Genomic DNA, 18,730 nt, shown 5'->3' with positions numbered 1-18,730 from the left:
ATATTAACACATGCATACTCCAGCATTCATCCATCCTCCACTTCACTTATCCTTCATTTCCTTTTCTTGTTACCATTCTCACTTAATGAAACCATGAGCACGGCACTCGTTGGAGCCCATGGGTCTGCACCACATTGTCAGAAGAGTGCACATGACCCCATTTCCAGCAGAGAGAGCAATATTAGCTCGCTGCGAAGAGTGTCATCCACCACCATGCATATACACATGTACACACACACACACAGACACACACAGATACACCAGCTGTGTCTCATCACAATTGTATCACTGGGATTTATTTCAGCAAAGGTAGGGGTGTGCCAACGCAACTTGACAATAAATCAACACATCAAACACTCCAGACTGATATGTCAAGATTACACACTCAAAAAACCAAGAACGTTAAATAGGCAAGAAGATGAAGGATGTTGAGTGATGGTGGCTAAATAAATGGATGGATCAGTAAAAGAAGGACAGAGGAAGGAGGGATGGATTTGCCACGCTATCTCCTTCTTCACATCTTCTAGTCTTGATTCTGCTTTCTTCAGGTCTTTTCATCCTTGATTTGACAGCGAGCTCTGAAAGAGAGGGAGAGAGGGAGGGAGAGAGAGAGAGAGAGACAGAGAGAGAGAGAGAGAGAGAGAGAGAGAGAGAGAGAGAGATAGAGAGAGAGAGAGAGAGAGAGAGAGAGAGAGAGAGAGAGAGAGAGAGAGAGAGAGAGAGAGAGAGAGAGAGAGAGACAGAGAGACAGAGAGACAGAGAGAGGGTGGGGAGAGAAATCATCAAATCTTAAGTTTTTATTACCAGGACCTAAAGGAAAAGCCACAAATATATTGCATTGACTGCAACCAGTGGCAAATCTATGCAAATAATTCCAGTTATATCAGCCCAGGACCTAAATTCTCATCGCGTCTCACTCTGATCCTGGCCTGCTGTTCAGGATTCTTTCTAATTTTTTTTATACATATTGTCTTTTCATCAATTTATCTGGTAAATTTCACAATTGGTGCTTAAACATTAAGGATGGAAATGTATGTAATTTACTGTATGTATACTGAGAAACACAGGAATCTTGGCCAGATATGTGTTGCTGTAGAAATCCGACCAATTCTGGAAAATTTTGGCCTGAAACAACATACACACATGAAGATAGGTGCACACACACACACACACACACACACACACACACACACACACACACACACACACACACACACACGAAGATAGGTGCGCACACACACACACACACACACGCACACACACACACACACATACACACAAATCTGCGATTGGTCACACTTCTAACATGGAAACAGTGATTTTTTTGTGTGGAATCCTGTAATATTTTAATACACTGATTAATAATTATATATCTAAAAAGAGCCCTTGGCTCCCTCAGAGAAGTAAAACTCTCTACTTTGTCACAGTCTGTCTGAGTAATTTCTGAGCTTCTCAGTTTGACGTTGTTCAATGCCTTTATTCCACCTTAAAATTCAAGATATCACAACTGCCTTTTGCATGCTTATTGGGACTCGGCACTGTTGCCATGGCACCGACTCTAAGTGCTGAAGTGACAGCAGCAGATGAGAATGGTGAAGACGATGGACTGGGGAGGCAGGATGAAGGAGAAGTGTAGAAAGAAGTTAATTTCATTTATTAGTCCACAGGGCTGAGGTGGTGTGTGGGCTGTGTGTCTTCATCTGATGCAGTGTCTGGAGAAGCAGGTCATTATTATAAAACTGACATTTTGTTTGAGCATGCTGTATGGTAAATTCAGTGAATCTCATTCCTACTTAGATGACACTATTGAATTATGAGTGAGTCGATTTTTCATGTTATTTCAATATCTCCATGTTCTCCTGCTACCTTCTATTAAGCTTCACCTGCAGCCTGACTAAATTCCACATCCACCACAGGGCATCTCTAAAGTTAAAAGTCTTTATATTTATGCAATATTAATTTTTAATCAGGTTAACCTTACTCTACTGCAGTCTAGACAAGCTTTGTGTGTATTTAACACAGTACAATAATACAGTTTTTGATCATTAACTTGAATTACAAAAGCAGTTCTGTCAAACATGAAGCCACAGTGAAAAGCACCAATCAACCCATAGCCCCCTTTAAACATTAAACTAAGGACTGACAGTCAATGTTACTGCAGGTGTACACAACTCTTTGTGTTATTTATGCATTGCCTGCTTCCCTTGTCTTTATCTGATACAAATAAATTAACTTGGGAAAAATTAGCATTTAATGTGAACTGAGGTTGCTCATTTAACAACGGGTTCAAATGTAAAATGCAGAACAGAAAACTAAGATTTGTCTTTTGTAGTTAGTTTACAGTCGGTCTCTGTTCGACATGATTGCAAGTGTAAAGACATTTCTTTCCCAGTTGTTGTTTCAGTGCAGGTAACACTCATCTTATTGAATTAGAAAGCCAACATTATAAATAAGCACTTTTCCTCTTGAATAAATACATACTGTAGTGCATATAGTCTCAGGGAAAGACACAGGGCGACCCGGGGTGAGTGGAGCATTAGTTTGTGGCCGCTGGTTGAGCTAGTTGGCATGCTAACCACCCTGGTGGCTGGCTGGCAGACAGATATGTTGGCGGGCAGGTTAGCTGCTCACTTGCCAAGTGCATCCGAGGGCAATGCCGCCTGTGCCATTGAATAGGAAATGAGCGACAAGTGCACCAACGGGATTAAGCTTTAATGTTCAGCTCACGTTCTGAGATGGGAAGGGGTGGGGAGTGGGGAGTTGTATCTGCATATGTGCTTGTAAACAAACTGTGTGAAAGTAGGTTTCTGTGTCTACAGTTTTGCACACATTAACATGTGTGTAAGTACAGGCATCCATGAATTGTTGGTGTGTAGCTACTCCGCAGAAATATGACGCATACTCACTATGAATAGTGTATGAATCGCTGGCTAAATCTCAAACTGACCTCTGGCACCTCCCAATGTACACATAGTTCAGTTTGGTGCCCCAGATGCAAATCTGGTCTGCCACACTTTAATAATTTAATATATAAATGATATAATTTAAATAAAGGAAAAGATTTTCATGCATTGCATTTTGTGAAGAAAAAGAAAGCCTGGTATTCAGGATCCACACTATAAACACTCTTGCAATAAATCCAAACTAAAAAAATAAATCCAAAAAATTCCTTTTGATGAAGGAGACGCTGATTCAACTTTATGGTCATTGTGGGGAGTGCAGTTTGTTTGCAGTGGTTTTTAACTGTGCTGTTTTTGCTGAGAGGTGCTTCTTCTCATTTGTTCACCTCATTTATATCAATTGAATACTTCAGACAGTATGCAAAATTTAGGAGAATGTCATTTCTTGTGTGTAAGTAAATTGGATGTTCTTCATAAATTCATATATTACTTAGCATAATTTTTGTCAATTTTATGAGACGAAAATGAACAAAAAATAAGCATTGACAATGAGAAATGTGACAAACTGTATGGTGCTTCACAGTATGTGAAGAACCAAAACAATTCTAGTAATTTTGTAATAAATAAAATAACCACGATGGGATTTTTTTGCTCCTTAATTTTTTTATGCAGTCTCATCTCTTTTTTAATGAGTTTGAACAAATATTTACAATCACAACAAAAGTAAAGTTGAACAAGGACTGACTCTTCATTATCACCAACTCTTGCTGAGATGGAAAAGTGTCTGACGGAATTAGATTTAATACACAACAAAAACAGTGATTCACAGTGAACCACGCATGGCTAACGGACACACAAGGGTGTTTTTTCCTCCACCTGCCAGTTTCCATCCAATTAGTGAGAAGTGTAAGAAGTGGATAGATTGTTGTGTTCGTTGGCCGGCAATCAACACTGAAAGGAAGCATTGGAAAAGCAACAGCGTGCACACACCGGGTGTGTTCACACTCTCCCAGTCATGAGCTAATGGGTGTCATACAGGCGCCAACCCTACATACAAACACACGTGCACCAAATATGTGGAGATGCTCACCCATACAAACACACACGCAGACAGACACACAGATACAAAACACACATTTACCTCGCTCACTTGCCTTTCCTCTGCGAAAAACAAAAATAATAGACAAGTAGAAAATCAATATCTGTCTTCCCTGCTCCGTGCTAACAACACACACTTCTCCACCTCTCTCTGGAGAACAGAGACAGTTGCCAGGCAGGACTGTCAATCTGACGCTCAGAGTGGTCGTGACTGGCTACTTCATGAACACGCACCCTTTCACTGATTACACAGTGAGACAAAGATGTTTAATCAGTCTGTCAGTTGAGGAAGCCTTTCAGTCGGCTACAGTTGGTAACATGTACAGATCCATATAATCTGGTTATTCAGTCAGTGTGTATGTTAGTAAGTTGATCAGTCAGTTCAGTTGTGGACACTGGCGGACTGGACTAATCTTGTCCAATCAGATCGTGGTTCAGTCAGTAATGTTATCGGTTGAAGATTTCTGGTTTAATATGTAGATGTAAGCCTATTGATACCTGCTCTGTGTGGAGGACATAAAAACAGCTTAACTCCCTCAAGTGTTGAAGCAAGTGACAAAAATAAATACCTTGTACAGTAATCCCTCGCTTATTTGCGCTTCAAGATAAGCGGCTTCACTATATTGCAGATTTTTAGTAGGCAGTCACGTGATACCGTACGCGCATGCTACTGGCTGAGAACATCCATGTGTACACTGTGTTCCGACTTACGGTTCCTCCTGCGACTTTTCTTTAATACAAAAGTGTTTTAAACAGTCTATAGGGGTTTGAGGAAAGGTAATACAGATATAAGATGTTTTACTATCAGTATGGGGAGGGTCCATAAACGTTCAAATTACCGTATATAATAAAATTAATATTTTAGGTTGCTATATCGCAGAGTTTAGTTTTTCGCTGGTGGTCCTGGAATACATTAACCGTGAGTAATGAGGGATTACTGAATTGTGCTACTTGTTCGTTTGTCAGCCACAGTTGATGGACCTCATGTTGCCAGTCCACTACTTTGGACCAGACAAGATTCTATTCAGCATCACTAGATAGATTCAGGGTGCATAAAGGATGAATTCTGATAACGTTGATGATCTCACTTTCATGAACCACCGGCTGGTCAGAGTTGTTTCTTCAGTCTTTAATCTTCACATTGATGAGGGAAAAAGATCAGAGAACATCTGCTCTGAACGGATTGACAGGAAATCTGGTTTAGGTTCTTGTGAAGTGTTACGATCCCCTGATGCTTTATTACGCGAAAGCATTGAGTCAAAAGCTAACTTTGTATGATACATTAGCTTATTTATGTGCAACATGCAATCACTTTAACAGCTGTTAGAGAGGCAGTAAACCTGTAGTCTTGTTTCACAATAAGCAGACTTGACCTTAAAAATCCATTTGAAACTTATTTTAAGATGCGTAACACTACATATTTTTCTCAGTTAACATGTACAATCTGGTTGAAGCATCACTTAAACGTAAAACAGTTACCATCTGGGCTCTGTAAAGGAAAATCACTGCTAAGCAGTAATTTTAAAAAATAGTTTTAAAAAGTGGGATATTGTATTTTGATTTAGCATTACTATTACTAGCCGCAAGAGGACACAAGTCAGTGTGTTATTGTGCCGGTCCCAAGCCCGGATAAATACAGAGGGTTGTGTCAGGAAGGGCCTCTGACGTAAAACTTTTGCCAAATCAAACATGCGAATCAAACCTACGACTTCCATACCGGATCGGTTGAGGCCCGGGTTAACTACGACCGCCATCGGTGCTGTTGACCTACAGGGTCAGTCAGTCATCTTCAGATTACCACCGCTATATCCGCCACAGCGGGTCACGGGGAGCCAGAGCCTATCTCGGTGGCATAGGGTGTGAGGTGGGGGACACTCTGGGCACGATGCCAGTGCACCGCGGAGCCACACACAGACATACAACCTTGCACACACACATTCCTACGGGCAATTTGGAACAGCCAATCAACCTGAAGACCTACAGGGTGCCGATGGAAATTGGACGACTATTGGTCAAAGAAGGAGAGGAGGAAAGTGTGCCCGTAGGAAGAGAGAGAAGAGGAACGCCAAGAGTATAGGACTGATAGAAGGGATGTTGAATGTTGGAACTATGACAGGAAAACGTAGAGAGTTGGTTGACATGATGCAGAGAAGGAAGGTAGACATACTGTGTGTCCAGGAGACCAGGTGGAAAGGTAGCAAGGCTAGAGGTTTAGGAGCAGGGTTCAAGTTGTTCTATCATGGTGTAGATAGGAAGAGAAATGGAGTAGGAGTTATCTTGAAGGAGGAGTTTGTTAGGAATGTCCTGGAGGTAAAAAGAGTGTCAGATAGAATAATGAGTCTGATGCTAGAAATCGAAGGTGTGATGTTCAACGTTGTTAGTGGGTATGCTCCACAGGTAGGATGTGAGCTGGAGGAGAAGGAGAAATTCTGGTTGGACTTTGATGAAGTGATGGACATGTTGGTGCAGGAAACAGAGGTGATGAGGAGGTGATGGGCAGGTTTGGTATCCAGGAGAGGAATGCAGAAGGACAGATGGTGGTTGACTTTGCAAAAAGCATGTAAATGGTTATAGTGAATACTTTCTTCCAGAGGAGGCAGGAACATAGGGTGACCTATACGAGTGGAGGTAGGAGCACACAGGTAGACTACATCTTGTGTAGATGGTGTAATCTGAAGGAGATCAGTGACTGCAAAGTAGTGGTAGGCGAGAGTGTAGCCAAACAGCATAGGATGGTGGTGTGTAGGATGACTCTGGTGGTGAGGAAGATGAAGAGGGCAAATACAGAGCAGAGGACGAAATGGTGGAAGCTGAAAAAGTAAGAGTGTTGCATGACTTTTAGGAAGGACAGGCTCTGGGTGGTCAGGAGGTACTTCCAGATGACTGGACAACTACAGCTAATGTGATCAAGGAGACAGGTAGGAGAATACTTGGTGTGTCATCTGGAAAGAAAGTAGATTAGGAGACTTGGTGGTGGAATGAGGAGGTACAGGAGTGTATACAGAGAAAGAGGTTAGCTAAGAAAAAGTGGGACACTGAGAGGACTGAGGAGAGTAGACAGGAGCACAGGGAGACGCAGCGTAATGTGAAGGTAGAGGTAGCAAAGGCCAAACAAGTGGCTTATGATGACTTGTATGCTAGGTTGGACAGTAAAGAGGGAGAGACTGATCTATACAGGTTGGCAAGACAGAGAGACAGAGATGGGAAGGACGTGCAGCAGGTTAGGGTGATTAAGGATAGGGACGGTAGTCTATTGACAGGTGCCAGCAGTGTGATGGGAAGATGGAAAGAGTACTTTGAAGAGTTGATGAACGTGGAAAATGAGAGAGAACAAAGACTAGAGTAGGTGACTGTTGTGGACCAGGAAGTAGCAAAGATTAGTCAGGATGAAATGAGGAGGGCATTGAAGAGGATGAAGAGTGGAAAGGCAGTCGGTCCTGATGATATACCTGTAGAAGTTTGTAAGTGTCTAGGAGAGGTGGCAGTAGAGTTTCTGACTGGGTTATTCAACAAGATCTTAGAAGGTGAGAAAATCCCTGATGAATGAAGGAGAAGTGTGCTGGTGCCCATTTTTAAGAACAAGGGAGATGTGCAGAGTTGTGGCAACTACAGAGGAATAAAGCTGATGAGCTTTGAGGAAGTTGATAGAGAAGTACAGAGAAGGCCAGAGGGAGCTGCATTGTGTTTTTGTAGATCTGGAGAAAGCTTATGACAGGGTACCCAGAGAGGAACTGCGGTATTGCATGAGGAAGTCTGGAGTGGCAGAGAAGTATTGTATGTTAGAGCGGTGCAGGACATGTATGAGGACTGTAAGACAGTGGTGAGGTGTACTGTAGGTGTGACAGAGGAGTTCAAGGTGGAGGTGGGACTGCATCAGGGATCAGCTCTGCCCCTTCTTGTTTGCTATGATGATGGACAGGCTGACAGACGAGGTTACACCAGAATCTCCATGGACTATGATGTTTGCAGATGACATTGTGATCTGCAGTGAGAGCAGGGAACAGGTGAAGGAGAAGCTAGAGAGATGGAGGTTTGTCCTGAAAGGAGAGGAATGAAGGTTGGCTGCAGTAAGACAGAGTACATGTGTGTGAATGAGAGGGACCCAAGTGGAAGAGTGAGGTTACAGGGAGAAGAGATCAAGAAGGTGGAGGATTTTAAGTACTTAGGGTCAACAGTCCAGAGCAATGGAGAGTGTGGAAAAGAGGTGAAGAAGCGTGTACAGGCAGGATGGAACGGGTGGAGGAAAGTGTCAAGTGTGATGTGTGATAGAAGAGTTTCAGCTAAAATGAAAGGAAAGGTGTACAAAACTGTGGTGAGACCAGCGATGTTGTTTGGTCTAGAGACAGTGTCCTTCAGGAAAAGACAGGAGACAGAGCTGGAGGTAGCAGAGATGAAGATGCTGAGGTTCTCTCTGGGAGTGACCAAGAAGGATAGGATCAGGAATGAGTACATCAGAGGGACAGCACATGTTAGAAGTTTTACAGATAAAGACAGAGAGGCCAGACTCAGATGGTTTGGACATGTCCAGAGGAGAGATAGTGAATATATTGGTAGAAGGATGCTGAGTTTTGAACTGCCAGGCAGGAGGCCTAGAGGATGACCAAAGAGGAGGTTTATGGATGTAGTGAAAGAGGACATGAAGGTAGTTGGTGTGAGAGAAGAGGATGCAGAAGACAGGGTTAGATGGAGGCAACTGATTCGCTGTGACGACCCCTGAAGGTAAAAGCCGAAAGGAAAAGAAGATTACTAGCAATTCTACTCTTACCGTTGTCCAAGTTCTTTTTTTATTGCTTTTGTATTTTTGTTCTTTTCTGTAGTGTTGCCAAAAAAACTAATCTTAAAACAACTGTCATATATTTGTTGTCAGTAATCATTATATTCTCATCATCAGCATAATGCCATTGTCGCAGAATGACAATCTGACAATATGATGATAAAGATGAAAATGAAAATACCTTGAATATGAAGTGAGACACATGGAAGCTTAAATCTAGCAGAATGGAATCGATCACGTTACAGAGGTGGAGGCCAGCATGGATCACATATTAGAGTAGATGCTGCTGGAGTATTATATAGATTGTAGAGCGATGTTGGAGGATAGAGGGGAGGGACGGAGAGGGAACAGCTTATCTTTATGTGGCCTGTGCTTTCAGAAGGCAGTCGCCTTGGAGATGATAGATGTGAAGGAGAGTTGTGATGGAATAGAAAAGATGAAATACGTAAAGAGACATAAACATGTGATGGAGAATCAGCGTGCATGCACAGGCAATATCTATAAATGTGTAGGTGTGTGCATGTGGTGTCAAAGACCTATAATGGCATGAAGTGATAAAAACACAATATAAAATAATCAGTCACAGAATGAAAATGGTAGAGAAAATATATCCATCATCATCATTATTGTGAATTTTATATCACACAAAATCTATAATAGTGGAGGAAGGAAGATAATATTCAACAAAAAGGAGAGCAATGACAGGATTACAGTGCGCCCTCCTTCCTCGCGGGTAATGCTTTCCAGGAGCCACATACAATTAAAGAATTCCGCGATAGAACAACAAACTATTTATTTTATTATTTACGGTAATTTAAACGTTTATCAACTCTCCTCATACTGATATTAAACCACCTTCTACCTGTATTAAACTCTTATCGACTGTTTAAAGCACTTTTGTGTCTCACGTAAGTTCGAGGCTCATGGAGCATAGCGTACTTCCGGATGCCGTCAGCCAATAGAATGCGCGTAAGGTATCACATGACTGCATACCAAAAATCCGTGATGAGGTGAAGTCACGAGCGTTGATGCGGGAATGCATGAGGGCGCACTGTGTTGTAATCAATATAACATACTTAAGTTCAGACTCCACTGGCTTCACAACTAACCACCCTTTCTTTTTGTACATATCCAGTTCTTTAATCTATTTGATATCTTCTAATGAGCGCCCACAACGCTACCCAATTCTTAAGTCTAACAACATTTAAATGAACGGGGACATCTACTGGTGAACTGAGTGTAAATATAAAATCATGAAAAGATGGGAAAAAAACATTATTTATGCTGGGAATATAAAAAGTGATATAAAAAGTCAAACACCAGGAAAAATGCACTGGAAGTACAAAATGCAAGTTTGATATTCGAAGCAAGAACCCAAAGATGCATCCATTCTGGTGCCGCCCCACTACAAATCTTTTACTCAGTGATACATTTATCCAGTGTAATGTTATTAAATCTGGTGGAACAGTAGTGCAGTGGGTAGCGCTGTCGTCTCACAAAAAGAAGGTTCTGGGTCCGATTTCTTTCTGTGTTCACCATGCACCTTAGGTGAACTGGTCACGTGTTATTTTTCTGTGCTTGGCCTCCCATGAGCTGGTGTCATGTCTGGGGTGCACCCTGCTTCTAATCATAGCCACCCTAGGCATGAGCTGGCATCATGTCTAGGGTGTATCCTACGTCTCAAAAGCAGCCAGCTGGGATAGGCACAAGCAGACCCATGACCCGCAAGGTGGATAAGCAGCTGAGGATGAGACGATTGTGATCATCTCTCTACAAGAAAATTGATGGATGGATGGATGGCTGGATGGATGGATGGATGGATGGATGGATGGATGGATGGACGGATGGATGGAATTAAATCACATGTGGTCTGGGAGGTTTTCTCTCTCTGTAAATCCAATCTGCTGATGCCGACCTCACACTAAGCACCATGATGCATAAGGATATGATTTTTAATAGCTCTGAAAAGCATCACATCATATGTTGTTCAAACTGTGAATGTAATCACTGGAACATTTGTACTACACTTGTTTATAGGAACAGTTTTTAATCCCCCTCCTAGAGTTTATTTTACTTGTCTTTTAATGTTCGGCACAATTATCTGTGTGCACATGGTTATTTCTTGTTCTTATTACAACAGGGTATTTTACAATCCCCACAGGACAAAGATGACTGATTTCACTGATGGCAACAGTCATTAAATTTGCACATATAGACCAACTGATACGGAGTACTTCAGTTTGTAGGCCAGCAGTTATCTGGAAGCCTGTGGGATGGAATCTCTTTCCCGTACAATGATGACTTGAAAACCATTTCAAATGAGAATTTATCATTAACATGCAAACGTATGAATCCTCTTTTCCTACTGCACTTCTTAAAGGCAGGTACTGCATTGGATTTAAATTCACTGATGTCTGTTTTGTAATGCTGATTTGCATATTATCAATCTTCCATCAGTTCTGTGAACATTTTACAAGCATTCTTTTCAACCTGTTGAGAAAAAAAATAGCAATTTTAAAAGGGATGCTGCACTTTTTAAAGGTTAAAGTTGGGAATAAATGCATTCTGATTACCTTTAGCACCGTATATCCAAATACAAATACAGCAGTACCACGGCATTTGCTTGTTTCATCGATGCACTGTAAGTGTCATCAATCAAATCAAGAGGGTCACTTAACCTAGAGTGTCAGGCCAGCATGCGCTCACAGACTCGCACAAGATAGACAAGCATCGCATTTAGGAGACCAGGTTCAAGTAGGTCAAACATGTGGGATGTAGTGGCAAGAGCTGCTCTGACGCTGATAGTCCTGATAATGGTATGAAATGGCACAGCGGTGGCTTTAGCATTCTGCCACTGTCTGACATTTGGACTGTTGTGGGGGCGAAGGGGCCGGTGTGCTTTCAGTAAGTGGTGGCTTGGGAAATGTTTGCTCTTAAAAGTGACTTGTGATGGCTGTGTTTGTTTCAGTGAGAAGGAAGTTTAAAGATAGAAGAGGTGATGAGAGGTTAAGGAATTGCTCACAGGTTTACACCGACACAAATGCACGCACGCACACACACACACACACACACACACTCATAATACACAAACTCACCAGCTACAGAATCCTCCAAAGACAACATATAAGAGGCAGCAAAACATTGTATCAGAGAGAGAGACAAAGCCCACAGAGCTTCCCCGTAACACAACTCCATGATGAGCACACGTAATCGCACACACACATAAACACACACACACACATACGCACAAGGTCGCATATGCATGACAATGACCCAACTGGGGACGGTGACAGAAGAGGGACAGAGGAGTGATAGCAAAGAGGAGGTGCAAGGCCACATCCTGAAGCAACTGTCTATAATAGATGGCAGAGGGCAGAATGTGTCAAAAATGTGTGCATGTGTGTGTGTGTGTGTGTGTGAGTGTGTGTTTGTGTGTGTTTTAAAACATAAAAGAATGTTTTGAGTGACATATAAGGAAGGCTGTGCCACTGTAGATAGTGAGTTGGGTGGATTTCAAGCAGGATGAAGATAATGTGAGATAGATACTCCAGTGATGTTCAGATGAAGACACTGGCAGAGAAAAGACAGATAACCAGGACGCTATTTTCATTATAGATTGATAGACAAGTAAACAAGCTGACAAAGACTGAAATATATATACAGTATATACACACACACACACACACGAGCACACACACACACATACACACACGCACGCACACACACACGCACACACATACATACATATATACAGTATATATGAAAAGAGGAGTCTACATGAAACAACTCCTGGAAAGTCATACAAGTCACTGGTGCTTGGGCAGAAATGACGGAACGTATTCTAGGAGAGACAGTATGGGATGGCTGCTGTGATTCATGTCATCAACCGTATTGTTACATGACTGAAGAAGACAGAAAACAGGAGAAAATGAAGATTGAGACAGAAGATTTAAGCAGACAAGTGGAATTCAATAAATACCAAGCTTTGTGTGTGGATAGAGACAAAAGAGAAAGAGATAAGTAAGAAAAGAAAGAACCATTAAGTATCGAAGTCATACAAAGATTAATACTGGGGGGAAAGACAACATTCTCCATTTAATCACAGGGAAGAAAGCAGCTGCTTTAGAAAATCCTTACAAGCCTATACAGACGACAAAAGAACAGAGTTTTAAGCTGCCAGGAGCTAGATGATCTGCTGCCTATTGAGCAGTCACGTTATTGTTACAAGAAGCTGAACAACTAATGCATCCAACTCTTATTGCTGCAAGTCTTGCCTTACTCAAAAGCAATTTTATCTGGCTGTGAACAGCTAGTTTATTTTGCTTGTGAGATTGAATAGACTACCGTCTTTCTCTGAGTGCACTTTGAGATCAATTATATGTATTTTTGCTACCCTTCAATAGAGCAAAGATGAGCTTTTCTCCAAAAGCTAAATTCTGAAGGACAATTATTGAATGACACTCGTATGGAATGGACTTGACAAATTGTTGTCCTCAAATGATAAGTTCAATTCAAAATTACCTGACATATCTTCAGGTGTCTGTCCTTTAAATTACATATTACATTTTTGTTTCAGTTGGACTGTATATCCTATTGCCATATAAAAAAAATGGGAGGTCAAAAGGTCTTTAGTGCAGATGGGCTCATTTGAAATGATGATAATGAATTGTATGACAGATAAACCTTGTGTTCTATGTCCGGAGTTATGGAAGCACACAAGCACCAGAGTTAGAAAGTACAATCATTAATGGCCTCAACATTGACAAAATGTTTCCTCCAGAATACAGAATTGTACATCATATTAAAATACGATCTGATGAAAATCTGCAGTGCATGTTGCTCCCTGTTGACCCTTAACAACCTGCAGCAGTACTGAAACTTTTCCCAGTAAAATTCTTATCCAAGTGGTCTGCCAAGCTGCTGGCTTTGTCAGGTTTATTTATAGACATGCAGAATGGACAACCGCCTGCATGTCCAGAGGGTTCTCGGGACCGCCCACTCATTTCTTTTCATTAAGGCCGACTGATTGGGAGCCTTAGATGACAGCTCCACTTGTCTCTCTACTCATCTTTCCTCTTTTTGACACACAGTCAATCATTTGGATATCATTCCCAGCTGAATTTGTATTTTAAAGCTGAAAAGAAAACAATGAAACTGCTTCAAAGACATCTGCAAAGTGACAAATAATTTTTGTTTTTGTTTTTAAGAAACAACATTTCAAGCTGCAAAAATGAATGAGATCTTGGTGACAAACCAACCTCTGATGTAATCAAGAAAATGAGATAAGGTGTGGGCCACAGTTTGGGGACTGTATTTTAGCATATGATTGTTGTACTGTACCAGCTATGTCCTCCATTCCATTTGACATTTCAGTCTGTCATTGTAATACATTACAAAAAAACTGTTATTGACATTTTATAGAAATAACATCTATCAAAAAGATTTAAGCAAAAGTAAATAAACCCAGATGGCAAGAATAGTAATCAGATTATTTGTGTTGAAGATGACCTATTAAGTTTTACCATCCAGACACTAAACAGTAAGTATCAGTATTATTTTTATGTTAAGTATGTCAAAATTCTAAATCTAAATCTATTTCATTTGGTTTATTGCAATGCAGTCTGACCAACCAATAATAAAAGAAATCTATTCAACTTGAGGAAACACAAGAGGCTCTTGAAGCAGAAAATTCCACTCATCCACTTTTAGGGAGTTTTAAACTCTGGGTATAACGCCACAGCCGCTCAAACAAAAAATCTCAAAATTTCATTTGAGTTCTTGCAAACCATGGCAACTGACATTATCTAGAAAATATGTTATCATCATCAAAGACAACAGCAGGTCTGAGACCAGGTTGTGTGACTTTACATAAAAATGAACATGGGATGTAGAACGTTTGATGTTAGCGAGACTTAATAAAGACATCAACGGAGACTGGCTAGCATTGTGTGTCACAGCTAATGCACTAGCTATAGTGACAAAGTGTGCAGTGACAGGCAGCTTAAAGAGGCTTTAAATATAGAAAGATTGACACATGGAAGCGGGAACAGGAGGAAACGAGATGGATCAACAGTGACAGCAGCATCAAAGTTTTAAAATGAGCAGATAATAACAACAGAGATGGATAAGAGAGGAGTCAAGAATATAATATTGGATGTAGGTAATTTGAAATGACATTTAAATATATGCTTTTTTAAATGTAGATATTTATATCTTAGATACTGTAACATTTACATGTTTTTTTATGTTTGACTTTGGAATAGGGCACTCGTCAGAAGTCTTAAAGGTCAACCTGAAAATCCAACTATCATTAAAAGAAGAGTACAGGCTACTCTTGAACAGTGAGATTTCATCAGTGAGATTATCCCAAAAAAGAAAGGTTAGACAGACATGATGTCAGGCGCAAAATGTTTTGGATCAAGATTGTAAGATTTAAAGTAAGAGAGCAACAATGTGCAAATTCAGAGAGGCAACAATACGTAGAACTGAACATGAATTTCAGATAGACTTTGTTTGCCAAACTTTTTAGCATATGAATATACTGTAGTTCAGAGACACAAAGCAGTCAAAGTTGTGTGTAATGATGTGTCAAGTCTCTTGTTGACAACAAGTCGTGTTTGTACTCTAAAGCACTAGGAGGGTTTCTATCCACTAGTTTTTATGCACATTTTAATTTGTGAATGAAATATTGCATATTGGTTTAGCTGTGATGGAAAAGTTTTTCCATCCATGCATGCCTTTGGATGGGCATCTCATTTCCTCACCAGCACTGCAGATACTTGATGAGCCCATTCTTACACTCTCACACTGAATAAATCACAATGAGGCCTCTTTTTCCAAAACAGTTTAACAACGCCCAACTGCAGGAATTTGAGCCACAATCATTCATTACATTTTATTTTACAGATTTTATTTAGCTGATTTTGACAAAACTCCATAAGCACTATATTTGCATATAAACTTTACTACTGTCCAATAAGGACTACTTTAACTCAGTTTTTTACCATTAAGAAATAGTTTTAATATAGTTTTGAAAATTTGCATCCAAGGACATAGATGCCCATGTGACTGAAAAAAACCCCCCACTGCCATGTATCATAGCAGAACAGGAGCAGAATGCATAGCATTAGAAAAGTTCAAATGTGCCTGAATATGTATTAAAAGCAAAATAACTGCTATGGATGCATTATGAAACCTACAAACCTATTCCCTGCTACTCACAGATGGACTGACCAAGATAACCCTAAATGATACCTCTGGCGAGAGCATTAACAAAAAGGGCTGACTGTACAAACAATCATATACTGCTATTGCCAAAGAGCACATCCCACTGGCAGATGGATCTTTTGAACCAGCTTAAAAAGAGTGATTGCTTTTATTATGAGCCTTTGGCTTGTTTTTATCAACCACTTAAACTGCCAGATTCACCAATTGTTGTTTTGTGCCTTTCATGTCCTTTGGAGCCCTATCAGTACATTTTTTCACAATATTAATGTGCAAATTGCCCCATTCATTACTGTTTTGATGGAGAAATTGGGTAAAATAAGCACTTTGCAGATAAGCATAGGGTCTGAACTCTATTTGCAAAAGCATCAGTAGAAAGCAGAATGAATTTCAAAGAGCTGAATGCCAAAAGTGATTTTAATACCCTAATAACAGTGTAATCTTCCTATCAGAAAGTTCCAAAACATGCCTGGTGCTCAATAAGCATGATTGATTTATAGTCCCATTGATTTATAGTCCCTTAAGTGTCAAAGGAATGGACATGCAGATTATAATCCTCAGAAGTTAACAGATTTTTTAATGAGGAAATTATGGGATTATTCATCTCTGAACTCCTTGTTTAACTGTCAGTGTCGCCGTCATGCTCCCTCCAGGTCTGCCTAATTAATTGGCATCCCTCTGCCACCGAATTAGAATGAGTGTCTTTAAAGGGAAGGAAGCTGTTCTCCAGACTCTGGCCAAGTGTGTCCCTTAAAAGGGGAACGCCAGGAGTGATGAAGAAAAGTAAGAAGTTAATTACCACACATAGACTACACCTTCACACAAATTGACTACCAACAAGACAAATATCAATATGAAACAACACAATTCTCCCACACCCAGTCATTGTGTGTTATTATCATGTACCTTGGCTTGCTGGACACAGGCTATGTACTGTTTGGCCAGGCTGGAGCAGTGCAGTGACTGCTGTGGATTTTCTCTGTAGCACTGGAGCACCTTGGCCTGCAGGTCAGTGCACAGAGGTGCAGTCGTCCGAGATCTGCACAGGAACAAAGGTCAGAGAAGAGGGTCACTCATAACATAGAACTGACAAAAGAGAGCGTCTTCAGTTCCCTCATTTACAATTATCATATTGAACTTACCTGTAATGCCTATTCAAAAGAGTATCTGTTTTGTCTCATAACAGAGGAGCTGCTATATGTTTTATATGTTTGAGAATGTATGAAGATATAATAAATTAGTTATTAGATATTTAGCTCCTATGTTTCATCCCCCTTGTTGACATTTTCTTGTGTTGCTTTTATATTTTTTGTGTGATGACATCAGTGAAAAGAAAAAACTAAAATTCTGTAGGACAATTACTGAATTGATTTTCACATTTAAGAAGAATAAAGCTACTAATGAATCCAGTTTACGAAAAATAAGCATGGAATGAGAAAACAGCAGGATATCTTTAACACAATAGTGAAAATCTGCTATGCATTGTGATGTTCTTTTAATGCTTAATGTAGTAATACATTTCCTCCCATATTTTCTTTATTGAAGGTTCATTCCAAAGAGGGTTTGAAGATGTTGAGGTGAAGTGTCTTCAAACCAAACACAGAAACAGCTGCTTCAGATTCAAGGATTACTGTGATCTGGACGAATGAGAATCTGCAACAGGGGTGTCAAAGTCAAATACACAGAGGGCCAGAAAAACAAATTTGCTACACGCCAAGGGCCGGACTGGTCCATTCATTCATTTAATTCATTCATTCACCCCCCCAAGCACCAAACTAACACCCCCTCCCGACGACACACCCCTCGGTGTGACCACAGAGGATGTGAGGAGGACCCTGCAAAGGATTAACCCTCGCAAGGCTGCAGGCCCCGACGGCGTGCCAGGGAGAGTACTGAAGGACTGTTCCCACCAGCTAGCAGAGGTGCTAACAGACATCTTCAACAGCTCACTGCAGCTAGCAACGGTCCCCAGCTGCCTGAAGTCTGCCACCATCGTCCCAGTCCCCAAACGCCACTCGGTGAAGGAGCTGAATGACTATCGGCCGGTGGCCCTCACCCCAATAGTCATTAAGTGCTTTGAGAAGCTGGTCATGGCACACATAAAGGACTCCATAGACATTACGGTGGACCCCCACCAATATGCCTACAGGAGGAACTGCTCCACCGACGACACCATCTCCTCTGTGGTCCACACATCCCTCACCCACCTGGAGAGCAAGGACTCCTACATCCGCCTGCTCTTCCTGGATTTCACCTCCGCGTTCAACAACATCATCCCCCAGACCCTGGTGCAGAAACTGTTAGAGCTGGAACTGTCTGCCACCACAGGGAACTGGGTCCTGGACTTCCTGGCAGACAGATCACAGACTGTCAGGATCAACAACACGGTCTCCTCCCCCATCACCCTCAGCACCGGCTGAGGGTGATGCATCAGCGTGGGGAAGACCAAGGAGATGGTGGTGGACTTCAGGAGGAAGAGACAATCCCCTCCCCCCCAGCACATCGGAGGAGCAGCTGTGGAAGTGGTCTCCAGCTACAGGTACTTGGGGGTTCAACTCATTGAGGACCTCACCTGGAGCTGTAACACCTCCTACCTGCTCAGGAAGGCCCACCAGCGGCTCTACTTCCTCAGGAAGCTGAGGCATGCTGGACTGGGGAGTGCTGTCCTGAAGGCCTTCTACAGGGGAGCGGTGGAGAGCATCCTCACCACCAGCATCACTGTGTGGCACAGCAG

General features: G+C 41.4%; 1 protein-coding gene across 1 annotated transcript in view; it reads right to left on the bottom strand.

Annotated features, from left to right (window-relative positions):
- Positions 1-274: 274 nt before the first annotated feature.
- The window catches only part of chchd6b (coiled-coil-helix-coiled-coil-helix domain containing 6b), a 58,561-nt gene continuing 40,105 nt past the window's right edge, over positions 275-18,730 (bottom strand). The window contains exons 7-8 of the mRNA XM_068315493.1: positions 16,903-17,035; positions 275-578 (exon numbers count right to left, since the gene is read on the bottom strand). Of these exons, the coding sequence (XP_068171594.1) occupies positions 555-578; positions 16,903-17,035 (157 nt within the window). The 3' untranslated portion in view covers positions 275-554. The remainder of the gene's footprint in view (positions 579-16,902; positions 17,036-18,730) is intronic.

Source organism: Antennarius striatus, chromosome 5 (assembly GCF_040054535.1).
Source record: "Antennarius striatus isolate MH-2024 chromosome 5, ASM4005453v1, whole genome shotgun sequence".
Taxonomy (NCBI): domain Eukaryota; kingdom Metazoa; phylum Chordata; class Actinopteri; order Lophiiformes; family Antennariidae; genus Antennarius; species Antennarius striatus.
The sequence above is the reverse complement of the archived record's forward strand: the minus strand, read 5'-3'. Positions and strand labels throughout refer to the sequence as shown.